The sequence below is a fragment of the Gopherus evgoodei genome, chromosome 1, assembly GCF_007399415.2.
Source record: "Gopherus evgoodei ecotype Sinaloan lineage chromosome 1, rGopEvg1_v1.p, whole genome shotgun sequence".
In the NCBI taxonomy this organism is placed as follows: domain Eukaryota; kingdom Metazoa; phylum Chordata; order Testudines; family Testudinidae; genus Gopherus; species Gopherus evgoodei.
In genome coordinates, this window is record NC_044322.1 from 309,175,965 (window position 1) to 309,203,637 (window position 27,673).

The following is a 27,673-nucleotide window of genomic DNA, read 5'->3' on the forward strand; positions in this document are numbered from 1 at the left end:
AGGGCAGCAAACTCTAGGCGAGAGTCTTGGGGAATGAACTCCTTGAATTTCTCAACCGCCATCCAGGTGTTATAATTGTACCGGCTAAGCAGAGCTTGCTGGTTTGCCACCCTGAGTTGGAGGCCCCCAGTAGAGTATACCTTGCGGCCCAATAAGTCCATGCGCCTAGCCTCCTCTGATTTTGGAGCAGGAGCTTGCTGGCCATGGCGTTCCCTTTCATTGACAGATTGCACGACAAGGGAGCAGGGAAGAGGGTGCACGTACAGGTACTCATATCCCTTAGAGGGTACCATGTACTTCTGCTCAACTCCCCTGGCCATGGGTGTAATAGATGTTGGAGATTGCCAGATGGTATCGGCATTTGCTTGGATCGTACGGATGAATGGCAAGGCCACTCTTGTGGGGGTGTCAGCTGACAGGATATCCACCACCGGGTTCTCTATCTCCGGGACCTCCTCCACCTGAAGATTCATATTCAGGGCCACCTGCCTCAGGAGGTCCTGATGTGCCTGCAGGTCAATTGGAGGAGGGCCGGAGGAGGATGTCCCCGCTACCGCTTCATCTGGAGAGGAGGAAGAGTAAAGGCTAGGGACAAGAGGGTCCTGCGTGGGCTCCTGTTCTTGAGTAATGTCAGGCTCAGGTGGAACTTGAGAGACCGTCGGCTGAATGATAGCCTCCTCTGTACCCGCGAGGGGGGGAGGGGGGGCGGCTGACCGTTGCCTACGGCACCCAGTGTTCCGATGGTGCAGAGCGGGATGGCACTGGAGGCGCACCTTGGGCTTGATGGTATGCCCAAGGTGTCCAAAATGACCACTGATGGGGTCCCTGTTCCTGAGCCTGGGTCTCCTGGAAGACAGGGCCGGGCACTTCTGAGTCACGGTCCTGTGCATGGGAAGCAATGTCCACGTGAGATGACACAGATGTGTGACGAGATGGCCAAGGAGGAGCTGAAAAACCCTGGGAAGGGTCTCCATCTCTAAACGACCTCTCCCTGTGTGGCACCAGAGAGCGGTACCGGGTGTCATACTGGTACCGGGAACAAGACCGGGACCTGCGACTGGAGCGGTGCCGGGAGGTCGACCGGGATCTGGAGGCTCGATGTCTGGAGCGGCTGCAAGAGGCGCGGTGCTGGGAACGGTACTGGGAGCTGGATCAGTGCCGAGAGTATCGGGCCAGCGAACGGGACGCTGAGCGGTGCCACGAGTGCGACCGGTAGCGAGATGGAGAGCGGTGCCGGGACTGCGAGCGGCGTAAAGACCGGGATCGGCGACGGGACCGAGAGCGCTGGTGGGACCGTGATCGGTGCCTCTCGATGGTGCTGACAGAGAGTGGCCTCAGCAGGGCAGGCTTGCCTATCGATTGAATGACCCTCACCGGCGGTGCTGGGGGTTGAGGCAGCGCAGACTCTGTCAGTGCGATCAGCTCCCTCGCCGTAGAAAAGGAGGGAATTGTGAGCTCAACCACGGCATGCGCCGGGGAGCTTTCAGGCACTGGACTCGACGGCCTTTGCGGGACCGGAATCGATGGTGCCAAAGCTGTCGGTGCTGTGGCAGGTGTCGGTGCTGGGAGATCCGGCTTAGGTGGGTGCTCCAACTGAGGTGCAGGTGGCACGGAAGCCGCAGGAGTCTTATGCTTCTTAACCCGCGGAGAGAGGGAACGGTGCCGAGCAGACGATGGTGCCGGCGACGGTCAGTGCTGAGGGACCTTAGCGGTACCGGCTCAATCCGGTGACGAAGAGACGCTTCTGCCTGATGCGGACTGTCCAGCGCTCGGTGCCGAGGGCGGAGGAGTAAGAGCTGCCTCCATCAGGAGCTGTTTCAGACGAAAGTCCCGCTCCTTCTTCGTCCTGGGCTTAAAGGCCTTACAGATCCGGCACTTATCTGAGAGGTGGGATTCCCCGAGGCACTTAAGGCAAGAGTCGTGGGGATCTCCTGCTGGCATCAGCCTGTGGCAGGTCGAGCACGGTTTGAAGCCCGGTGAACCGGGCATAGGCCCCAGTACCGGGTGCGGGGAAGGGGCTAATTCCCGAACCCCTCTCAACTATATACGCTAACTATAACAAAGAATGAATAAAACTAACTATAACTATAGAATTTATAACTATATACACGAGAATTAATAAAAGAACTACGAGTAGCTAGGGAGGTGAGGATCAGCTAAGCCGCGCTCCAATGTTCCAACGACCGACACAGGCGGTAAGAAGGAACTGAAGGGTGTTGGGTCGGCAGGTGTATATATTCGGCGCCATGGCGGCGCCACTCTAGGGGGCGACCCAGCCGACCCACCGAGTGTTGCTAGAGTAAAAATCTTCCGACGAAGGTGCAAGCGGCACATGCACACCTAATTGGAATCGATATGAGCAAGCACTCGAAGAACTAGGGGTTTTTAAAAAGCAGAAAAAAATCACGGACTATGTTTGCTTTCCTTCAACATTTGTTGTGGTTTTTTTAATTGAAAAGCTGAAATTAGTCTGCCAAAACCTGAATATGGATTGGGGTTTCAGAAGTGTGTGGCCAAATATTTGCTGCTTGCTGTGTTTGATTGTTTAAAGAAACAATACAAAAATTCTGCTTAAAAAAAATCCAAAACTTCTGAACCACCTCAGCTTGTGACCAAACACCTGAGCCCATCCAGTCAGAGATTTTTTCAAGTTTCTGATACTCTGCTGGCTTTCTTGACTCATATCTGTCTCCATAACTTTGGGTTCATACTGGGTCAAACCAAAGATCCATCCAGCCCAGTATCCTGTCTCCTGACAATGGCCAATGCCAAGTGCACCAAAGGGAGTAAACCTAACCAGTAATGATCAAATGATCTCTCTCCTGCCATCCATCTCCACCCTCTGACAAACAGAGGCTAGGGACACCATTCCCCGCGGGGCTGCGAGCTCCAGTGGGGCCTGAGTTTCCTCCGCTCAGCCTGGAGCTCGCAGCCCCGCCTCCTTACCATGCGGCTGTGAGCGAGGCGGAGCTCAGGGGCCCCGCCGGAGCCACACTGCCACTGTTGAGCAAAGCTCCTGGATGGGCTGAGGCTCCAGGAGAGGGGCGGAGACGGGGTCGGGTCAGGCTGGGACTGGGGAGTGAGCCTCAGCCATTCTCGTGGGGGCCCCTGCGGAGACCGGGGCCTGGGGCAAATTGCTCCACTTGCTCCTCCCCCGGGTGGCCCTGGCAGAAGGTTACACAAAACCTCCTTCAGAGAAACTCACCACAAATTGCCCTCTTTCCAAATGACTGATTGTTCACTCAATAGTAGCGAAGCCAAACTGCCCTCTGGGCAGATGATAGCACCATATGAAGTCAGAACTGGCTATCTTTGCTAAGGACAGCTTGAGGCCTCAGTACTATTGAGAACAATGGAAGATGGTGGCCATTTTGAGAAGGACATTAACTGAGAACACTCTGTGGCTCAGTCCTGCTGAGGGGGGAAAAGGCAGCCATTTTCAAAGAGGGCAGTTGGTGGAAATTTCTGAAGGATGAGATTATTTGTTAGCTTCTGCTGGAGAACAAACTCTTGTGTACTTCATAATGGCAAAAAAGACCAACATAGTCTATGCATAAGATTTCAGTATGATTTAACTATACGAGACGTTTGAAGAGTCTGCACTTGATTAATAAGACCATAAAAAGATCTGAAACCAAGTACTAAATTTCATAAAGGACTTTTTTTTTTAAATTAACTTTAACTCAGACTGATCAATGGATTTACTTGCAATTCTCAGAAAATTCATTTTACACTCAAAGGATAAGTGCTGTAATTTTGAGGCTCCATTGTATTTTTCAAACCTAACAAAGCTGTTGAATCTCTGCTTTAAGTGCAAAACTACTTAGAGGGGGGAAGCACAACCATAATAAATACAATAATAATTAATAAAGTTTAATTACAACCTAATTTCTTCAAAATCCATGCAGTTACCTGAAAATTCATTCTGCATTCAGTGAGCATTGTAAGTTTAGGGAGGACATATTCTTCATACATAATGGAAGGTTGGACACAGAATTTTCTCAAGGATGTCACATTGTGAAAAGTGAAACTTCCTTTATTTAGGCCTAGGGTTTTTGAGAACATGTAAATGACTTTGGAGCCAAAGTCTCATTTTCAAAAGAGACTTAGGATGCTAGATATTTACGCTCCTAAACGCCCATGTCACTTTTAAAAATGGGACTTAAGATCTAAGTTCCCTATAAGCTGAGTGGCCACAGGCTATCAAGGGCTGCACAAGTGGGGTGAGTTGCCTCTCCTCCTGCAGCAGTCCCGGGGCAGCTTGGACCCCAATCTCCTCATCCCAAGCCCCACCCCAAAGCCTCCTGCACCCTCAGCTGGAGTCCTCACTTCCTGCACCCCCATCCTCTGCCCCAGCCCTGAGCCCCCTCCAACACCCCAAATCATTCATCCCTGGCCATACCCCAGAGCCCACACCCCGAGACGGAACCCTCACCCCCAAATCCTCTGCCCCAGCCCTGAGCCCCTCCCACACTCCGAACACCTTGACCCCACCGCCGCTACACATCACCTCTCTATTGGTGTGCATAACAAAATTAATTCCGCACATGGATGTAAAAAGTTAGAGGGAACATTGCTTAAGATCCTAAATTACTTAGATGTTTTTGAAAATGTTACCTCTAGTCAGTCTGGCACGATACATATTAATATTTCACATCCTCACTTGACTAGAATATTTAGAGTATTCCATTTTTTATAGTTCTCAGGTCATACTTACATTGGTCACCACTGCCAGAATTGCTATTCCTTGCATGATTGGCTGCCATGCTCCTATATCTTGTGCTTTCTGTGGCACCATGCGTCTGAACTGGGTTGTAATCTTCCAGGCGTCAACTCGTATTTCCAACAAATTATTAACAAGAGCCAGAAGAGGAGCCAGTGGGAACGATGCCACAAATAAAGTGACAAATCCAAACTGTATAACTGCCAACGAGAATGTGACATACGTTGGTGATGCCTTAACTCCAATGTGTATATATTTACCCACACCATGACAAAGACAGGAATGCATGTTTTAAAGGTTAATCAGAGACTTTCTCTCTCTCAAACAGCAGACCTTGTTTGAACATACATGCAGAAAAGTACAATAAAGCCCTGAAAGATAGTGAGGCCTACCAAGAATGAACAATAGACTGTAAAAGTATGTGAGGTGCACACTCGCACAAAAAAGCCATAACTCGTATATATGAACTGTTCTGAATATTTAAATATCTGCTTCTTTTATATGTCTTCTTATCTTTCAGGCATGTAAATTTATTTATTAATCCAGTGCTATGCTGAAAAGCCTCAATTACGAATCACATTATTTGGTGTTTGTGTGCTGAAATAAGTATGATTACAATCACATTAAAGTATGGCTGGTTGCAAAGAAATTAAAGTTTTGACAGCTTCCAAAAAGCAAAAACTTGAAAGCTGCTGTAAATCTACAGTAAACTGGTATAGGAATGTGATGCTGCAGTGCTGGAGTTGAAGATGGCAGTCTTCTGGCCCCTGACTTGCGGATAGGGTAATAGATGAAGAGGTAACAGACGTAGTCATACAATCCCTAGCTACTGAAGCCATATTGTCTTTGGTTGTAAACTGGATTGTCATTTATTTGATTTAGACTAACAATTTTTTTTACCTTTATTCATTTTGCACAAGCTTTAATCTCTATAACATGTTTACACTATCTATAAAATCATCAGACATTATTCATCTGAAGAATTTAAAAAAAAACACCTTTGAGTACTGAAAATATTTCATATGAATCAGAATTGCACTGCTGACTTACCCATTTCCAGATACTCATAAAACAATCCAAGTTTTCCAACGGGTTGCAGATGGTAGTCCTGCTCCCAGCGGGGAATAGTCTTTTCTGATCTGGCAGCTGAGCGACATCTTCCAATTAGATTCTTAACCCAGCTATCAGTCAGGAGAGAAATGATGATTCACATCGTTAGTCTACTCTGCCAAAGGCTGAGCTATTGCAAAGATATTGCTCTGGTGGTACAGTCAAGTTTGAAAATTCGTTTTTGATCATAACTGAACTACTGAAACTTCTTAATACAAACAATGGGTCTGGGATCCGCTATTGCCTTGTACCTTGGGCAGTCATTTACAGTAATGCAAAGTGGGTGTACAACACTACCATTCTGATCTGTTAGCATTTCACAACCACTTTGCACTAGTGTAAAAGACAGCATCAGGTGAAAAGGCAACAGAGAACCAGGCCCAATATGTTCCTCAGACTGCACAGTTTTTAATCCCTCCCCCCCAAAAGCTCTTGGTCTGAAATGCGAGCACCAGAATTTAGGAAAATTGATGGTGTAGTTATAACTATTTCTATCTGTTACCTTAGAATAAGGAGCGGCAGCAGATGAGCTTTTAAGAAAAAAAGAGGGGTATTGTTTGCACATAAATGTCCTTCATAATAAGGGAAGAGAAAATTTCCATTTGTAATAAGAGAAATGCAAAATGAAATATCAGCCAAATGCTTTTAAAGATTTGCATGAGGCATCACAGTTTTACAAAAGATGGGTTATTCCTTAAAATATACAGGAAGGATTGCTTTTTCAATAGTGTTCCAAATTTCCCATGAATCCACCTTCTAATGCATCCCTCACTGTGGTATCTGGGCTTAAAGTAGTCCTTAAATATATCCTGAGACACAGATGCACTGAGACTGAATCTGAAACTGTTTAATATCAAGTAAAATGTGACACTCTTCCTTTATACATTATTCTTTCTCCTTTCTCATCTTTCTTACAATTTTTGGCCTAATCATTGCAAATAGGAGTTCAATGGAAGCAAGATTTGGGCCTTCTCTCTTTTCCTCCATTTCTAAGTCTTCTTTACCCATATTTGTGTTTTAGGTCACTCCCTATTTCCAATCCCCTTCTCCACATTTTCTTCCTGGTCATTTCCTCTTACACTTCCCTCCTGCCCACCAGCCACCTGTTATCAAGGCCCCAAATCTACACTCCCTAATAAGGTTCTCAATATTCTTAATGTTATCTTGTTTAAAGCAGCTTTATTTGTCAGACAGCATGCTCTCCGTCTTGTAATCTTTCTCCTTCATTGCCTTCAATCCATGTATTGTTGTAGCCAGTGTGTATTGCTTGTGTCTGATTTAGATTGCAAGATGTTTGTGTCTGGAATCATTTGTTTTCTGTATTTGTATAGCCTTGTGCATTCTCTCAGTGCTCAATAAATAATAAAAGTCCCTGATGCATATCCAACTCACTGCATACTTCACTTGCTCCTCTGAATCACCGTATGTAGACACATTTTAATCTTCACAATTCAACTTTTCTCATCCTAAAGCAATAGTAATGCCTGTTGCATTACTGTTACAATGATTAAAAATGTCAAAATTGGGTGGATCTAGTTCTTTAAGTGCAAGCAATACCAGGCCATGTTAAGAATTGATCTGGGAAGGAAGCATGAACCTAGGACTTGACTACTGGTTGCAAGTGGTGATACATCGTGTGTGGTGATGGATAGACATAAGTAATGGGAAGAACAGATAACTGGCTAAGCAAACTGGGACAATCACTGGCATAAATGAAATCAACTAGCACAATGAGACTTATTGGCTGTCAGCCTGAAGAAGGAAAAACTGACTCCTGTGGCAATTTTTTTAAATCTACAGATGTAAATACACAAAATAAGGCCTGCTGATTCTAAGGGACATATTCTGCTTGTATTTGCAACAGGGTACACTTGAAGTAACTCTCCTGAAGGCAGTGGAGTTACTTTGGGTTTACACTAGTGTAAATGGGAACAGGATCTGACCCTAGTTTCTAGGACTCCCACCTCCAGTTTTCAAGATACAGTCAAATCTCGCAATAACGCGCCTCGCCATAACGCGAAATCGAATAGAAGGTGATCATAAGTTGGCTCCTCTTCAAGGCCTAATATCAGTGGTCCCCAACACCATGGTGCCCGCCGGGACATTGATGTGCCCCTGCCTAGTGCCCAGCATGGGAGAGAAGCTGCGGCCCTGCGCCTGCCGGGGACAGATAGCACCAGCGCCCAGAGCCTCGGAGTTCTCTGTCCCCGGGAGGCGTGGGGCCGCGGCTTCTCTCCCCTGCTGGGCACTAGGCACTAGGGGCACTAGGCACTAGATGGCGCACATAAATGCACCGCGTTGGGGACCACTGACTTAAACTGACCGGCTTGAAACCCCACTATACTGCGACCCTGCATTTATTGCGATGGAATTTTTTGGACCCCAAACATCGCGTTATAACGGGGTTTCACTGTAATTGTTATTATTTACAATTGTGCATACTTGATCAGTGAAGAAATGTCATAAATTTCCATTACAACTCCATCAGATACGTATTTAAATGAGTTTGTGCTGGTTCCCTCTCTTCGCCACCTCCCTTTGCTATACCTTTTCCAGCTTTCTGTACTTAGATCATTCCCTGTCTCCTGACGAGGGCCAGGGCAAGTGCAAAGATGTTTCACGCCCTAGGCAAAACTTCCACCTTGTGCCCCCCGCCCTGAGATGCTCCCCCCGTGGCAGCTCCCCCCCTCCGCCCTGAGGCGCCCCCCTGTGGCAACTCCCCCCGGCCTGGGGAGCCATGTGGCAGCTCCCCGCCCCAGCTCACCTCTGCTCTGTATCCTCCCCGACTACGCCATTGCCGCTTCACTTCTCCTGCCTCCCAGGCTTGCGGCGCCAATCAGCTGTTTGGCACCGCAAGCCTGGGAGGGAGAGAAGCAGAGCGGGGCGGCGTGCTCGGGGAGGAGGCGGAGCAGAGGTGAACTGGGGCAGGGAGTGGTTCCCCTGCGTGCTGCACCCCGCCTTACTTGCTGCAGACAGCCCTCCCCGCGCCCCCGTACCCCAGGTCACTCCACCTAAATGCCAACGATGACCAGGGCGGCCGCAAATCCAGCCATCGCGGTCGCCGCCAAAGGTCCTGAAATGCTGCCCCCCAAATGCTAGTGCCCTAGGTGACCGCCTAGGTCACCTGATGGGTTGCACAAACCCTGACAAGGGCAATACTATTTAATAAATTTGTATAAGTTACATAAAAGAGATGCAGCCTATGGTTTTACTGTATCATTTACATTCAACATTACCCTTTGGGAATGTCTGTCATATGAACAGAGCTGTGAATGTCAAAATACAACTACAAAAATATATTTAAAAAACTAAAATAGCATTTTGAATACTTGTTCTGTGGAAAGTCTGACACAGAACAGTAAACACTAAATCGCGGTATGCCATTTAAAGCAATAATAAGGTGAAAATTGTCAAGAGTAGCCTCCAGTTTTGGTTGCCTCAGTTTTGGGCAGTCAACTTGAGAAATGTTGGGCCTGATTTTCGGTAGCGCTGAGCATCCACAACTTGAACTGAACTCAGTGGGAACTGGGAATTGATAGCACCTTTGAAAAATCAGGCCCCAAGGCTTTTCAAGCTGGGCACCCAAAAATGGCACCCAAGTTGGAAAATGTTGGTCTTGTTGGTCATATGCTCAGGTGCCTGAGCATATGCTGCTATTGAAATCTAAATGCCCACTTACTTCAAACAGAAGCAGGGCCTCAGCCATCAAATATTTGACTTTTTTGTTGCATTAGGTCACTTTTAAAAAACATTAGGTACTTACGGAAGAAGCACTTCTTGAACGTTATTCCAAATTGCTTTACCTCCCATTATTATTGTTAGCTGCGTTGTAAGTTCAAGGAGACAACCACCTGGATCACACTAAAAGTTGAAAGAAGTATGAAAAACGCTGCATAATTCTTCAGGCAAGATTAAAGTGTTTTAAATAAAATATATACTAAAATTTTAAAAATTATATCATTTTAACCTTAAAAATAACCCAGGAAGACAAATGAGACAAATCCCTTTGATAATTTAGACAAAAGGTCTAATAGACCAAATCTGACATTGCTATAAATGGGCAGGATACCAGTGAAGTCAATGGAACAATAGCCCAGATCACACAGCCTCTCTGTGTTGCACTGTCATTACAAGAAGATCACTTTAGTGGAGGGGGATCCACGGATGGTGGAGAACTGGTGCAGAGGATGTTATACCACCCTCTATCTTCTGTTGATATAGGTGTTCATGGGAAAGCGAGTATGGCTGGGTCTTTGTTATGCCACAGTGGGTTCCTTGTGAGTCAATGACAACCTAAGTCACTTTAAGAAACCTTGAAGCTACTCTAAATTATGCTAAGGGGCCAACCCAGCACACCATTGGCCTGGAACTGGGGAAGTGAAAAGGCTAGCATTGAACTCCCCTTCTGTGCTGTACACTCCTTAGCAATAGCTGAAGATCTAGGGCTTGTCTACACTCAAAATGCTACAACGGTTCTCCTGCTGGTGTAGGTAATCTGTCTCTTTGAGAGACAGTAGCTAGGTTAATAGAAGAATTTGTCTGCTGATCTAGCACTGTCTACACCGGGTATTAGACCAGAATAATGACATTGTTCAGGGGTGTAGATTTTTCACACCCCTGAGCGCCATAGCTGGAATTGACCAAACTTTTTAGTGTAGGTCAGGCCCTAGGCTAACATTTTACACTATAGTGGATTCTTACCTCTTCATTTCTGTATTTTCCTAACCAATAAACTGGGTCCCCAGGGTATCCTACAAATTTACCCTTAAAGAATGCAATGTAGAAACATGAAGAATAATAGTTGACAAACTGGAATAAGAACATCTTCATGGTCAGACTGTTTTCATAATCAGTCTGCGTCCTTGGTAGTTCTGTAGTTTAAAAAAAAACACATCAAAAAACAAAAAGGAAAAGAAAATTAATATTTGAACAGCTTTAGTGCCTCCGTCAAAAAATGTGCATGTGCCTTGCATGCTTGAATAGAATTTACAGCACAATTTAGATTGTTTAGGTTCCCTAATACAATGTACCCATTATGTTAATTATAAGACTATTGTAAAGAGGAAAGAATTTGTTTTTTGATGCTAAAAGAAAAAAAGCAATATAATTCTCTATTGCTTTCATAGAAAGAGAAAATTCTCACAGACTCAACAAATAACAAACATAACATTTTGACCTGACGGAAATAAACTATATTAAAATACCACTACTTTACACATCTAAAGTAGAACAGCTACTTTAATGTAGATGGCCTGGATGGAAAGAATAGTAATATTTGTGAATGGTTATCTGTTTAATAACGAGAGAAAATCATCTAGCATTGGACCAGTGACCATATTCTATTTATTTACAAAAAAGGGGTTGTTCCCTCCATAAACAATAGCTAATGTACTTGAATGTGTTATGCGGTACTGATCTGTTTTCACAAAGCCTGGGTATTATAGAAATCTTCCTAGCTTTGTCTATTTCACAAATACAAAGCTGTAAACAATTGATCTTTCATGCTGGCTATACAAGGATTTCTTAGGCAAGGAGTAAAATATATTTCTTTGATGAAACTGAAAAGCTATATTTGAAAAATTCTAGAAGTCATTGCATGCTATAGAGGGAAAATTCTGAAATACTTGGTGTAGATATTCATTTACTGGGAGAATGATGTTGTTTTCTGTTACAGTTCCTAGCTAAAGCATAAACTTACCAAAGTCAGTAATCATGATTGCCACTTTTTCATAGATGATGTTCAGAATCATGATGATTATAAAACTGATGATTGAAGCAGTTACTGAAGTGGCTGCCTGGGGAGTCAGGTACTTCTGAATTGCTTCTGTTCCATTAATGTGCCGTGGCAGCTTTGCAGAAAACACAAAGAAAACTGAGAGTCTGTAGATGATGATGCCAATAACTGAAGCAATGATCAAAAGAATCTGAAAATAGAATACAATATATATATTGGTGTAAAATCATATGGCTTGGGAAAAACAGTGGTTTGAAATATATATTACGAAGGGCAAAGTGAAATTAATTGGAACCTCTTTCTCCCCATCCCATAATATGAGAGCAAGGGGATGCTCTGTGAAGATAAAGCACAGTAAATTAAAAACCCATAAAAGAGAAGACTACTTTGTGTAGCATACAATCAACCTGTGGAAAAAAAGATGGATAATTTTATGACAGATAATGTTTGTAGCTATACAAGCTAAGATAATGAGAAAGGTATTCAGATCTCATGCTTTGGGGCATATGATGGTCACTTCCTTGGGTTAGAAAAGAATCTTCTCTTCCCAACACCCCATGTATGGCACTGCACAATTGGCAGGATGCATTCAGGAGGAAAAACACTGTATATGAGCCAGGTATTGTTGTTGTGGATTGTAGCCAAAAAAAAGCAACTGCCCCTCAAGAGAAACAGGCACATTTTAATTAGGGCTGTCAATTAATCGCAGTTAACTCGTGCTATTACCTCAAAAAAATTAATCGCTATTAATTGCGCTGTTAAACAATAGAATACCAATTGAAATTTATTAAATATTTTTGGATGTTTTTGTACATTTTCAAATATAATTGATTTTAATTACAACACAGAATACAAAAAGTGTACAGTGCTCACTTTGTAGTATTTTTTATTATAATTTTTACAGTGCAAATATTTGTAAACAAAAGAAGTAGTGTTTTTCAATTCATCTCATACAAGTACTGAAATGCAATCTCTTTATCATGAAAGTGCAACCTACAAATGTAGTTTTTTTGGTTACATAACTGCACTCAAAACCAAAACAATGTAAAACTTTAGTCTACAAGTCCACTCAGTGCTACTTCTTGTTCAGCCAATCGTGAAGAGATACAAATTTGTTTACATTTATGGGAGATAATGCTGCCCGCTTCTTAATTACAATGCATCTGAAAGTGAGCACAGGTTTTCACATGGCACTGTTGTAGCTAGTGTTGCAAGATGTTTATGTGCCAGATGCACTAAAGATTCATATGCCTCTTCATGCTTCGGCCATCATTCCAGAGGACATGCTTCCATGCCGATGACAATCGTTAAAAAAATAATGCATTAATTACATTTGTCCAATCTCTTTATCATGAAAGATGAACTTAAAAATGTAGAATTATGTACAAAAAAACCCTGCATTAAAAAATAAAACAATGTAAAATGTAGAGCCTACAAGTCCATTCAGTCCTACTTCTTGTTCAGCCAATCGCTCAGATGAACAAGTTTGTTTACATTTCCAGAAGATAATGCTGCCTGCTTCTTGTTTACAATGTCACCTGAATGTGAGAACAGGCGTTCTCCCTTAGGGGAGAATTGTATGTCTCCTGCTCTGTGTTTTACCTGCATTCTACCATATATTTCATGTTATAGCAGTCTCGAATGATGACCCAGCATGTTGTTTGTTTTAAGAACACTTTCACTGCAGATTTGACAAAATGCAAAGAAGGTGAGATTTCTAAAATCTGAGAGGGACGAGGTGTGGAGCATGCTTTTAGAAGTCTTAAAAGAGCAACACTCTGACGTGGAAACTATAGAACCCAACAACCAAAAAAGAAAATCAACCTTCTGCTGGTGGCATCTGACTCAGATAATGAAAATGAACATGTGTTGGTCTGCACTGCTTTGGATCGTTATTGAGCAGAACCCATCGTTAGCATGGACACATGTCCTCTGGAATGGTGGTTGAAGCATCAAGGGACATATGAATCTTTAGCGCATCTAGCATGTAAATATCTTGTGATGCTGGCTACAATAGTGCCATGCAAACGCCTGTTCTCACATTCAGGTGACATTGTAAACAAGAAGCAGGCAGTATTATCTTGTTCATCTGAGCGATTGGCTGAACAAGAAGTAGGACTGAGTGGACTTGTAGGCTCTAAATTTTACATTGTTTTATTTTTTAATGCAGGTTTTTTTTGCACATAATTCTACATTTTTAAGTTCATCTTTCATGATAAAGGGATTGGACAACTGTACTTTTATTAGGTAAATTGAAAAATACAATTTCTTTTGTTTTTTACAGTGCAAATATTTGCAATAAAAATAAATATAAAGTGAGCACTGTACACTTTGTATTCTGTGTTGTAAGAAATCAATATATTTGAAAATGTAGAAAAACTTGAAAATATGTAAATAAATGGCATTCTATTATTGTTTAACAGTGCAATTAATCACGATTAATTTTTTTAATCTCTTGACAGATTAAATCCCTAATTTTAATCAGTCATATCATCTGCACTGGTTGAAATAATACCTTTATGTTCAGTATTCTCTTTTCCCTTGTTTTTTGTCATATCTGCTTCTTTCCCCATTTTTATTTCTTATTAGCTATCTAGTTTTTATTCAGATTGTAAATTCTTCAGGGCAGCGAGTTTCTCTTCTTATACGTCTGTAAAGTGACATTTATCCCCTGCCCCCCCCCCATAGACATAATACCATAGTAATAAACCAAATCACAACACATGTTACAAGATTCTCTTAGCATTCTGAACCCCAATCGGCCAGTTAGTTATTTTCCTCACTGTGCTTGAGACATGAAAACCCAGAGCATAGCCTCTTCCCTGCTGGCCAGTCAGCATTCTGTACAGTCCCTGTGCTCCAGCTTCATTTCTCATCACTGGTGATGGTTTTCCAGCTACAGGATGTTGTACAGGCTCTGGAAGCATGCAATATATTAGAGCCCTCAGCTTTTAGAGATGGCTTTTCTGGGCCGGCCCACCATGTTACATATTGTTTCATGGATGGCTGGACTTCTTTCAATTTTTAGTTTTAATTAAAGTAGCAAGATTGGGAAAATCAAAGAGCTCCCAGCTTTGCTCTTTTAAGTGAAACGAAAAAGCTGAAAGAGGCCCAGTCGTCCATGACACGCTATTGAACTGAATGGCTGGAACAACAATGAAAGAAACTGTGAAGAAGGGGGAGAAAAATGCAACCAGGTCTGTCCCCAAGGTAATCCTCTGTTCCACTTACTAGCAAAACATGTATCTGAAAATGCTGATGGAGGAAACAGTGGACCATATTTTCAAACGTAGCCCACAAGTTGTAGCCACAAAATATGCATAAGTATGAACTTATATGCACGAATATCTTTTCTGCATATGCAAATGCATGGTTGGTGTATGCAGTTATGTGTTTGGGCATGTGTGCAAATGATTTTTGGGTGCAACTTAAACATCCATATTTGAAAATTCAGACCAGCCTGCCACTTTATTGACTCATATATAGTTTAGTTTTTCATGAAGCTATTATTTGTCAAGAGAAGTATATTATATTAAAGAATAAGATCAATAGAATTTTACCCAGAATAAGACTGCACTTATACCGAAGGTCATCCGTACACACTTTCCACAGGCAGTGTATGGCACATGCTCTTCTTGCTGGAAAGAGAGTTGATTTAGAAGGGGTTAATCATACATCTGCTCTTCTTTTAAATATATTTTTCATGTGATCTGTTAAGCACTTTGATACTTTTAGGGCACAAGAATGGGAATCAGGATCCTAGTTTCTATTCCAAGACCTGACATCTTTCCCGGGTCCCCCTGGCAATTCATGTGGGCCCACGCTTAAAAAAAAAAAAAAAAGTGTCCACTGATTTTGGGTGGTTCAGTTTTTGGGTGCCCAATTTGAGAAACGTGGGACCTGATTTTCAGAAGTGCTAAGCACCCACTCACATCAGCTGGATTAGTGGGTGCTTAGTACTTCTGAAAGTCAGGTCCCTATGTACCTGAGATTTGGCATCCAAAAACTGTCACCCAAAATTAGTGGACACGTTGAAAATTTAGGCCTCAGCCTCTTTGTCTCTCAGTTTACCGCCCTGTAAAATGAGGTTGATGCCTACCTCACCCAGGTGTGATGGGACTTCACTGATGTTTTAAAAAATCTTTGAGACACTCAGATGAAAGGTCTATATAATGGCAAAAATATTATTTTTTAGCCAAATCTTCTCTATCTAAAAATACCTTAAGAATTGTTTAGAATTATCCTTGTGTAGTAAAGATAAGCTTTGTGACAGACCCAGACCAGTAGGGTATAGGAGTCTGGTAGAGGGCAAATATATTGGTCACTGGATGAATAGTTTTCTGTTTCCTGAGTGACCAGAGCAGGGCCTGCACTAGAGTAATCAGGAATCTGCTAGAACCAATTAAGGCAGACAGGCTGATTAGATCACCTGCTGCCAATCAAGGCAGGCTAATCAAGGCACCTGGGTTTAAAAAGGAGCTCACTCCAGTCAGGCGAGGAGGAGCCAGAGGAGAGGAAGTGTGTGTGAGGAGCTGGGAGCAAGAGGCAGAAGGAGCTGAGAGTGAGAGTGAGAGGCTGTGCTGCTGGAGGACTAAGGAGTACAAGCGTTATCAGACACCAGGAGGAAGGTCCTGTAGTGAGGATAAAGAAGGTGTTTGGAGGAGGCCATGGGGAAGTAGCCCAGGGAGTTGTAGCTGTCATGCAGCTGTTACAGGAGGCACTATAGACAGCTGCAATCCACAGGGCCCTGGGCTGGAACCCGGAGTAGAGGGTGGGTCTGGGTTCCCCCCAAACCTCCCAACTCCTATCAGACACAGGTGGGGCTAACCCAGACTGTGGGGAAGATCACTGAGGTGAGAAAATCTGCCAGTAAGTGCAGGACCCACCAAGGTAGAGGAGGAACTTTGTCACAGCTTATTAATAAAACCAGGTATCCTGTAGCACAAGATTATAACACAGAAGGGGCCACTTAGGGTAGATTTTTAACCATGTCAGTCTAGTTTTGGAACTTTTCAAGTCCTCTATTATAAACATTAATATAGTATGACTAGAACATGAAAGCAAAGCAAATGATCCGGTAAACCAGGTAGTGATGCAATAACAAAAAAGAATAAAAACCTGACAGCTGAGTTGGAGTGAACCGCTAAAGCCACTTGAAAACGTATATATATAAAAAAGGAGCTCTAAACTAAGAGCCTCATAAATGTGTATTGTGTTTCACTAGAATGAGAATTATTCCTGTCCAGGTGAACTCATTAATGTTATTAGCATCCATATATGCTTGACCATAATACCTGTTTGTGCTTCTCTCATTCAGACACCTGTGGATAACAAAATCTGAATACTGTATGAAATGCAACTTCTCTTCCTCCATTTTGTCTTGTTTTTTACCTGGCATAGCTCCAGGCTTTCAAGAACAATGAACAATCAGTGAGTCTACGGTTGCCAACCCTCTAGGATTGTCCTGGAGCAGAGGTAGGAAATCTATGTCACGCATGCCGAAGGTGGCACGCGAGTTGATTTTCAGTGTCACTCACACTGCCCGTATCCTAGCCACCGGTCCGGAGGGCTCTGCATTTTAATTTAATTTTAAATGAAGCTTCTTAAACATTTTAAAAACCTTATTTACTTTACATACAACAGTAGTTTAGTTATATATTATAGACTTATAGAAAGAGATCGTCTAAAAAACGTTAAAATGTATTACTGGCATGCGAAACCTTAAATTAGAGTGAATAAATGAAGACTCGGCACAGCACTTCTGAAAGGCTGCCGACTTCTGTCCTGGAGTCTCCAGGAATTAAAGATTTAATATTATGTCATGTGATGAAACGTCCAGGAATATGTCCAACCAAAGCTGGCAATCCTATCAGTTACCACTGTGGGCTTTTCACAACAAAAATTATTCAATGCCAGGCTGTTACCTGGGTTTAGAGGTACCATTTTGTGGCACCAGATCACTGTACTGCAGTCCCTCTGGCTGTTCGGAAACTGCCCTTTAGTAATCCCCCCCACACTTGGTATTATGAATTACAGAAAGTTGTCAGTCCCAAGGTTGCAGTAATTGGTACAACCAGCTTCAGTGATAAATTTGATTTCTGTGAACTCCAGACCTCACATTTTAGCCTGATACAGACTGGTGTATGCTAGGCCTGTAATTTATTAGATCAACATATTGAGTCAGATCCTCAGCTGGTGCAAACAGAGGTAGCTCCATTGACTTCAGTGGAGAAATGCTGATTTATATCAGTTGAAGATCTGGCCCATCACTTTCATGAGGTCTTTGTTTGAATTTCTAGCTTTTACAGTTTACAGTATGACCAATTCTAAAAACATTCCTTACCTGTGTGATTTCATTTGTTACTACATGAGTGCATCGTGCTTCGTATTCTGGACGTATATATTCTTCCTGCTCTAAAAATTCAACAGTATCCCATTCATATTCCAGTTCAGCCTGACGTCGCTTCCAAAACTCCAGAAACAAAGTAACTAACCAAAGGATAACAAACAGAATGCTATCACATGTGCACTGTATAGCGTTTGAACTCCTATCCTGTAACATGTGAATCATTAATTTTTTAGATCACTTTTCAGAGACATAGAATATAACCTTTACTGACAGTGCCAAGACTTTCTCAGGGAGAAAATAACTGGATCTATTTCTTTACCTAATTACTGCTCTAATGATGTAGATGTTTTTATGATATAAACCTGTGGATTCTTTATGCTAAAGAATGCACAAAAGTTTATTTTTCCTTTCTGAAAATGTATAGAATATGAACAATTTGGATTTTATATTGCAGGATGGGTTTCAAAGCAGATTGTTTGATTAATTGAAAGGAAAATAATTTTGGAGAGTTATGGATGTTTTTAAAATAAAACCTTAGCGCATATAAAAACTTGCCATAGGGAAAAGGCTAATGCCCATTTATTATACACTACAGAGTGAGTGCCACACCTACTAAAGGTTTTCCAGAAACAGTTACAGTCAATTCACCAAAATCAAGCATGCAATAAACAGACAGGCTCTAAGGGCCAGCTTGGGAGAGGCCATTGCATGAGCACATCCATGGATGGAAGGTTCCTACCTTTACATGGCTTCACACGGGCCTCTCACACTGGCAATCCGTGTGCTCCTTGAACTCTGGGGTGCACAGAAACTACTCTTTCCAAGCAAGAGGCCAAAAAAGGGGAAGTGGAGTCCTGATCTTCTGTATCAGCCTGCAGAGCAAGGCCAGTGAACCAAAGAGGAGCAAGCTCCCCCATCCCTACATCGGGCCATTGGTCTGTTCCCCAGAGTAATTTAGAGAATCTCATCGATGCTCAAATTAGCACCAGCTTCAAAAGGTCCTCAAGGACTGTTCCAGTGGCCGGGAATTATCGGAGTGCATGGTTGTCCTGGCCTTACAGCCTGCTGCCCCTCACCCTGCCACAATTCCCGTGCTAGCAGCCAGGAAGCGGATGTGGCCCAAGAAATGCTATGATAGCTCGGTCACTGAGGGAGCTGCCTACACAAAGGGAATCCTCCAGGTGTGATAACTTTACAGCTGTTTTGTACCGCTCAGGCCTCAGAGCAGGGAGGGTTCTTCCGTCTGTATTTTAACTGATCTTTTCTTTCATTTATTCTGTGGAGGCATTCTCTACTGGTTAAAACAAATGACGGGGAGTCTGGAGATTTAGGTTTTAATCCTGTCTGGTCTTGGACATGTCACTTACTATAATTTAGTAGTCCAGACCCACTTTGCAGGGGGTATTGTGAGGCTGAATTCATTCATGTTTTGTAATTGAGTTCTCTGAAGGGAACATATTACAGAAGTACCTTTATTAACAAGTATATTAATGGTAGCAATGCAATCATAGGGCTAAAAATGTATCATTCCTTAAATTATTTGGACCAGTCTATTTACAAAAGTATTACAATTCAATGAAAATTACAACTGAAATGGCATCACTTGGATTCAGTACAATTTTGATCGTCAATTCACCTCCTTATAGAGCGGGTTTATGATGAGAATACTAACAGACCCTTGTAAGCAATATTGTAGTTATGCAGTTTAACTTTCCATTTATCATTTTTGGAACAATACTACAAAACAGAAAATCACAATTTTCAATTAAGAGGCAAATTACAAATAAGATAACTATTGGGACAACAGAAAAAGGATCAAATTAACATCAAACTGTTCTAATCTTTGATTTAGGGAATTTCCTGCTGGATCTTGAGCATAGTATATCTTTGAAAATTTCTTAAAAAAATCACATTTAACGTAACAATTATTTTATTGAAATAGTTACTTTAAAGCACGTTATATTAAGTTCATTATCAAAAGATCAAGGTAGAACATGTTTTACAATAACAAGCATATTAACCTTTCGTTATCAAGCTGACATATTGTTCTAAAATGTTACAGTAGTTGTCTTCTGTACACTATCCTTCATGCAGCACCACTGATAACAAATAAAACTTACTTCTGTAACTTTGTTGACTAGCTTCCAAGCCAACATTACTTATTAATCACCCACTAGTAATCACTCTGGCTAAGGGGCTACAGTTAAAGCCAATTAGCAACCTTGCTAATGTGGACAATCCACAGAGGCTTAATGAAGGTGGGGCCCTCAGGCTCCTCCCTTGGCCATAGACAATGTTGTTATTACTAATTCACAGTCCCCATCTCTCTGATGGGAGAGGAGGGGTGGGAGGAAATGTCCTGACTGCTCCCAATCTCTCTGGTAGAAGGGGAGGTAAGGGAGTAGAGGTCCTGGCCACTCCCCATCTCTCTAGTGGAAGGAGAGGAGGGGGTAGAGGTCTCGGACCTGGCTCCCCACTTCTGTGAACCCTGGGCTGCCATCTCACGCTGCCTCCTCCACCGCATCCACTTCCAGGCTTGCTCTGGAAGAAGAGATTGTGGCTTGGTGAGGACATGGGTGACACTATGAAGTGGTGGTGGAGGGGAATGAGAAGGAACCCCATATACACCTGCAAACCTCCTGGTCAGGAGTGCATGCGTAAAGCAGAGTCCTGTCAATGAAGAAATTGGGAAGTAACACATACTACTACATCTCTGCTACTTGGCAGGTAAGGTGGGCCCCCTTGTTAAGAAAATGCTAGTTCTGCCTCTGCGGTCAGTGAAACAAGACACTTTCTGGAAAAATAAACTTTGCGTTGTCCATTGAATCTAGTACAGAATAGAATCAGTCAGTGGGAACCCCATGATTAAAGAGACACTTTCACTGCCACAAGATGTCCCCAGTGCTTGTAATTACTGCATGTTTAGCATACCAATTACGTAAATGAAGAAGGAAAGAAATAATTACTAGAGTATATAATAAATGGCTCTATTTTTCCCATTGCCTTTCTCAGTCATGCAGCTGCTAGTAGGAATAGACAGCTCCAAGATTCCCTGGAGAATAACAAGTCCTTTGCCAGATATGTTTAAGCATGTGGGCTCCTGCCGGCTTAACATTGGGCAGTTCTAATCCCTTCTTCTTACTTTTCTCCAAATTTAAAAGGATGAAGCAAACACTGAAAAAACCCCAACATTCCTATCTGCCACTGGAAATCCTCAAATCAGTCTCCAAATGATGCTGAAAAGAGTTACCGTCATGCTTAATTTTTTCGTCTGAATCCCCTTTTGTAATATTGCTGAACACTAGAAACTGAAATAGTTGTTCATTTAGCTACATTTTTGGCATATGCCTTAGGTCTGCCCAAAATTAGATGACAAAACCGTAGATAGAAAGCAAAGCCTTGAAATTGACTTACCCCATATTCCCATAAATACCGCAAATACTAGTGTTCCGAAGCTATCGAATATACACAGTTTCTGTAAAGAATTAAAAAATAAATGCTTTAGCTATAATGGGTCAGTAATTTTTCTACACGGGATAAGAATGCTGAAAGAACGTTGCACATTTTGATTTTAGTTTTACATGGTTTAATAAAGAATCTTCACCTTTCCTCCCAGTATTTTTCCAATATGCAAAATCAAGGAAATTAAATGAAAAAAACCTACATTAAATCTATGAGACAAATATGCAGCAAAAGGATATACAACTGCTGTCGTATCAATGTTGCACCAATTCACTGTACTGGAAGAGGAGAGCCAGTACTTCAGTGCTAGGAATTTCAGTTGCCATGACACACACACATTGTATTCTCTCTCTCTCTCACAAACACTCACAGAGCAAATGAACAAGTAATTCTGAGGAACAAGAAGTGACATGAAAAACATTAACATATTTAATAAGAAAACACTGTTTTGATATGGTAATTGTGGGGTTGCCCTCCGCCTTTTCCTTCCAACATTTCCCTTTTCATGTGTTTCTCTCTTGTACCTTTCATATTTCTGTGCTGAAGAAACATTAATCTTGCACTGGTGGGGGGAATAACACTGCTGCTACTTTACCCCATGGATGGTGTAAGAGAAAATACAAAGGCTATTGTAAGTGAACTTAGAAGCCCATTTCTGCAGGATATAAATGGCACATTACCTTAGAGGATTCACAGGTGATAGTGAGGTTCCAGTATGTACATTCATGATCACACTGCGGGCACATTATGATGTTGCCGCCGATGTTGGGATCACACACTTCTTGGCTAAAAATAAAATCAATCAATAACACAAACACGAAACTCAGACTACCTTTTAATGCTTGTAGATGATGGGTACGTCTACACTACAGGATTATTCCGATTTTACATAAACCGGTTTTATAAAACATTGTATAAAGTCGAGTGCACGCGGCCACACTAAGCACATTAATTCGGCAGTGTGCGTCCATGGTCCAAGGCTAGCGTCAATTTCCGGAGCGTTGCACTGTGGGTAGCGTAGCTATCCCATAGTTCCCGCAGTCTCCCCCGCCCCTTAGAATTCTGGGTTGAGTGGCTGTTGGGGCAAAAATCATTGTCGCGGGTGGTTTTGGGTAAATGTCGTCAGTCATTCCTTCCTGCTGGAAAGCAACGGCAGACAATCATTTCGCGCCCCTGGATTGCCCTGGCAGATGCCATAGCACGGCAACCATGGAGCCCGTTCAGCTTTTTTTTTTACAGTCACCGTATGTGTACTGGATGCCGCGGACAAAGGCGATACTCCAGCGCTACCCAGCAGCATTCATTTGCTTTTGTATGATAGCAGAGGCGGTTATCAGTTGTTCTGCACCGTCTGCTGCTGGTGTAAATTGGCGATGAGATGACAGTTATCTGTCCTTCTGTGCTGTCTGCTGCTATCATGGGTGCCCCTGGCTGAGATCGGCTGGGGGCGCAAAGGCAAAACTGGGAATGACTCCCCGAGTCAATCCCTCCTTTATGGTTTCTAAAAATAGAGTCAGTCCTGCCTAGAATATGGGGCAAGTGTACTAGAGAACCAGTGTATCAGAGATCACAGCTGCTCCGTGTCAGATCCCTCTGAAATGATGAGCTACATGCGATTCATGGGGGGTGCCTCTGCAACAACCCCACCCGTTGCTTCCCTCCTCCTCCAACCTTCCTGGGCTATCATGGCAGTGTCCCCCACATTTGTGTCATGAAGTTATAAAGAATGCAGGAATAAGAAACAGTGACTTGTTAGTGAGATAAAATGAGGGGCAGGTAGCCTCCCGGTGCTATGACAGTCAAGGCAGTACATTAAGCGGTGCTGGGGAGAGGAGCCCAGCATGCCGCTGCTATGACAGTCCAGGCAGGACAGAATCTTTTCTTTACACAGGAAAGGGAGGGGACTGATGGAGCTCAGCCCCTAGTTGCTATGATGAGGACGGTTACCAGACGTTCTGTACCATCTACTGGGAATGACCGAGAATCATTCCTATTTTCACCCAGGCGCCCCCAGCCAGCCTCACCTGAAGCCAGCCAGGAGCACTCACGGGTTGATAATAAGGACGGTTACCAGTCCTACTGCACCGTCTGCCACCGGGCAGGGGAGAGGAGTGAATACTGCTCTTCACTGCTGCAGCATCGCGTCTACCAGCAGCATTCAGTAGACATAGGGTGACATTGAAAGAAGTCAAGAAACGATTTCTTTCCCTTTTCTTTCACGTGCAGGGGGGAGAGTAAATTGACCATCTATTCCCTGAACCACACCGGACAATGTGTTTGAACCTACAGGCATTGGGAGCTCAGCCAAGAAAGTAAATACTTTTCGGAGACTGCTGGGGACTATGGGATAGCTGGAGTACTCAGTACCCCTCCCTCCCTCCATGAGTGTCCATTTGAGTCTCTGGCTTCCCGTTACGCTTGTCACGCAGCACTGTGTAGCCTGGAGATTTTTTTTTCAAACGCTTTGGCATTTCGTCTTCTGTAACGGAGCTTTGATAGAACAGATTTGTTTCCCCATACAGCAATCAGATCCAGTATCTCCCGTACGGTCCATGCTGGAGCTCTTTTTGGATTTGGGACTGCATTGCCACCCGTGCTGATCAGAGCTCCACCCTGGGCAAACAGGAAATGAAAATCAAAATTTTGCGGGGCTTTTCTTGTTTACCTGGCCACTGCATCCGAGTTCAGACTGCTGTCCAGAGCGGTTACAGTGGTGCACTGTGTGATACCGCCCGGAGGCCAATACCGTCGATTTGTGGCCACACTAACCCTAATCCAATATGGTAATACCGATTTTAGAGCTACTCCTCTCGTCGGGGAGGAGTACAGAAAGCGGTTTAAAGAGCTCTTTATATCGATATAAAGGGCCTCGTAGTGTGGACGGGTACAGCGTTAAATTGGTTTAACGCTGTTAAAATCGGTTTAAACGCGTAGTGTAGACCAAGCTGATGTGATAACTCAGTGAAGTAAGGAATATGTTGCTAAGTGCGCTGCTTTCAGACAATGTGCCTCCTCCAATTCCACTCTTAGCCTTCAATATACTGCAAATTAGACTATGAAGCCTGGAAGGAATTATCTCCCATTACTCTTGGTGCTATTCTCTAAAACAAATCATATTAAGAAGAAAACAGAGATCTTAAAAAATCCTATTGTTCACATTTTCAGGATTTCAGGGTGACTCTTTTACCTGATTTACAATGGGCAAACTCACCCTATAATGTTCAGTCTGAGCATGGTGGTAGGGGAGATCTGACCCAGAAAAGTGAGGAATTCTCTTCAGGCCAGAGAGTGGCTGCAGAGTCACTTGGACCTGGTCTACACTACGCGTTTATACTGATTTTAGCAGTGTTAAACCGATTTAACACTGCACCCGTCCACACAACGAGGCCCTTTATATCGATATAAAGGGCTCTTTAAACCGGTTTCTGTACTCCTCCTGACGAGAGGAGTAGCGCTGAAATCAGTATTACCATATCGGATTAGGGTTAGTGTGGCCGCAAATCAGCGGTATTGGCCTCTGGGTGGTATCCCACAGTGCACCATTGTGACCGCTCTGGACAGCAATCTCAACTCGGATGCAGTGGCCAGGTAGACAGGAAAAGCCCCGCGAACTTTTGAATTTCATTTCCTGTTTGGCCAGCGTGGAGAGCTCACCAGCACAGGTGACCACGCAGAGCTCATTAGCACAGGTAACAATACAGTCTCCTGAGAATCCAAAAAGAACTCCAGCATGGACCGCACGGGACATACTGGATCTGATCGCTATATGGGGAGAGGATTCAGTGCTAACAGAACTCCATTCCAAAAGACGAAATGAAAAAACATTTGAAAAAATGTCCAAGGCCATGATGGAGAAAGGCCATACCAGGGACTCAGTGCAGAGCAGAGTGAAAGTTAAGGAGCTCAGACAAGCCTACCAGAAAACCAAAGAAGCAAACGGAAGGTCCGGGGCAGGGCCGAAAACATTCCGCTTCTACGCTGAGCTGCATGCAATTCTAGGGGGGGTCAGCCACCACTACCCCACTCCTGTCCGTGAATTCCAAGGTTGGGGTGGTAATCTCAGCCATGGCTGAGGATTCTGTGGACGGGAAGAGGAGGAGGAGGAGGAGGAAGAGGAGGACGAGCTTGCAGAGAGCACATAGCACTCCGTTCTCCCCAACAACCAGGAGCTTTTTCTCACCTAGATGGAATTACCCTCCCAGCCCTCTCAAGCCAGTAGCCCAGACAATGAAGCCATGGAAGCGACCTCTGGTGAGTGTACCTTTGTAAATATAAAACATAGTTTAAAAGCAAGTGTTTTTTAATGATTTATTTGCCCTGAGGACTTGGGATGCATTAGCGGCCAGTATAGTTATTGGAAAAGTTTGTTAACATGTCTGGGGATGGAGCGGAAATCCTCTAGGGACATCTCCATGAAGCGCTCCTGGAGGTACTCCAAAAGCCTTTGCAGAAGGTTTCTGGGCAAGGCAGCCTTATTCCGTCCACCATGGTAGGACACTTGACCACGCCATGCATATAGCAAGTAATCTGGTATCACTGCATGACAAAGCCTAGCTGCGTATGGTCCCGGTGATTGCTGGCATTCAAGCAACATCCGTTCTTTATCTCGCTGTGTTATCCTCAGGAGAGTGATATCGTTCATGGTAACCTGGTTGAAATTTAGGAATTTAATTAATGGGACAGAGATGGCCATTCCTACTCGGCTGCTTGCCTGTTGCTTAAAAGAAATCCTTCCTTGCAGATAGCCAAGTAGGGGGAGGGGGGGTAATGGCGCTGAGCTTTTTCGCTAGCAGGGATCTTCCCTGCTACCAGCCATGCAGTGGGGGGGGGGCAGGGGGGTTATTAGCAGTGATCTTCCACGATACCAGCCACGCGGTTGGAGGAGGGGTAAAGTGATCATCCCAGATAATTGGATGGGGGGGTGCTTTCTGCTGTTGCATGTTAACAGGAAAGAAGCAGCACTGAATGGGCTTTGCTTGGTATTTGGGAAAGGAGGGCACTCTGTATATGAAGGCTGCAGAAGCCGAAAGACAATGGCTTACCATGGACGCATACAATTCTGAATTCTGCTGCCTGGACCTGCGTCTGTGAGATCTGTAACATCAGAGCCGCAGGCACTCAATATTAAGATGCAAAATGGGACTTTGTAGTAAAATCACATGTGCTATGCAAGGTGAATAGTGTTGTTCATTGTGAAAGGGTATAACCATTGTTCTGTAAAATGTATCTTTTTAAATGCTTCTCTCCCTTTTTTACCTCCCTCATGCAGCTGCAAATTTTTCAAGCCTCCCTACTCCATCCCGAAGGCTATCTCAGATAAGGCGGAGGAAAAAAAAAGACGCGAGACGAAATGTTCTTGGAAATCATGGAAGTAACCCGCAATGAAAGAGCTCATCTGAACGAGTGGAAGGATGTGGTATCAAATTACAGGAAAGATGCCAGTGAACGTGAGGAGAGGAGAGACGCTCGAGATGAGAGGTGGCGGCAGGAAGATCAGAGGTGTAGGCAGGAAGATCAGCGGTGGCGGGATGCAACGCAGGGGCTGCTGCGTGATCAAACTGACATCCTCCGACGTCTTGTGGAGCTTCAGGAACAGCAGCAGGGTCACAGAGTGCCTCTGCAGCCCCTGTGTAACCATCCTCACCACTCACCATGTTCCATATCTTCCTCACCCAGACGTGTAAGAATGTTTGGGGGAAGGCTTCGTGCACCCGCCCACTCCACCCTAGTGGAGAGCCCAACCAAAAGGCTGTCATTACTTTAAAATATTTTTAGTGGCCTTTTCCTTCCCTCCTATCCTCCTCCCAAACCACACCCGGGATACCTTGTCAGTTCTCTGCCTCTTTTTATAATGACTTTTTAATAAAGAATAAATGATTTTTAAACGATAGTGACTGTATTTCCTTAAGCAAGCTGTAATCGAAGGGGGAGGGTGGGTTGCTTACAGGGAATAAGTCAATCAAGGGGGGTGTTCATCAAGGGGAAAAAAACACAACAGTCACACCGTACTCTGGCCCACGACGAAACTCGTTTTCAAAGCTTCTCTGATGCGCACCACTTTGTGGTGTGCTCTTCTAGTCGCCCTGGTATCTCGCTACGCGTAATCAGAGGCCAGGTGATTTGCCTCAGCCTCTCACCCTGCCATAAAAGTCTCCCCCTTACTCTCACAGAGATTGTGGAGCAGCAATAACAATGGGGACATTGGTTTGGCTGAGGTCTGAGCGAGTCAGTAGTGTGCGCCAGTGCGCCTTTAAACGGCCAAATGCACATTCTACCACCATTCTGCACTTGCTCA

The 27,673-nt window shown here is 43.7% G+C and overlaps 1 protein-coding gene across 6 annotated transcripts in view; it reads right to left on the reverse strand.

Moving 5' to 3' along the window:
• ANO6 (anoctamin 6) overlaps nucleotides 1-27,673 on the reverse strand; it is a 121,580-nt gene that overhangs the window by 16,323 nt on the left and 77,584 nt on the right. For 5 of the 6 annotated variants that reach the window (XM_030548908.1, XM_030548904.1, XM_030548905.1 and 2 more), the window contains 9 exons: nucleotides 22,059-22,164; nucleotides 21,331-21,391; nucleotides 17,911-18,056; nucleotides 15,128-15,205; nucleotides 11,532-11,757; nucleotides 10,535-10,704; nucleotides 9,597-9,694; nucleotides 5,774-5,904; nucleotides 4,718-4,923 (listed from right to left, as the gene is read on the reverse strand). In XM_030548908.1, coding sequence (XP_030404768.1) covers nucleotides 4,718-4,923; nucleotides 5,774-5,904; nucleotides 9,597-9,694; nucleotides 10,535-10,704; nucleotides 11,532-11,757; nucleotides 15,128-15,205; nucleotides 17,911-18,056; nucleotides 21,331-21,391; nucleotides 22,059-22,164 — 1,222 coding nt within the window. The remainder of the gene's footprint in view (nucleotides 1-4,717; nucleotides 4,924-5,773; nucleotides 5,905-9,596; nucleotides 9,695-10,534; nucleotides 10,705-11,531; nucleotides 11,758-15,127; nucleotides 15,206-17,910; nucleotides 18,057-21,330; nucleotides 21,392-22,058; nucleotides 22,165-27,673) is intronic. The other variant, XM_030548906.1, reaches the window with a different exon arrangement.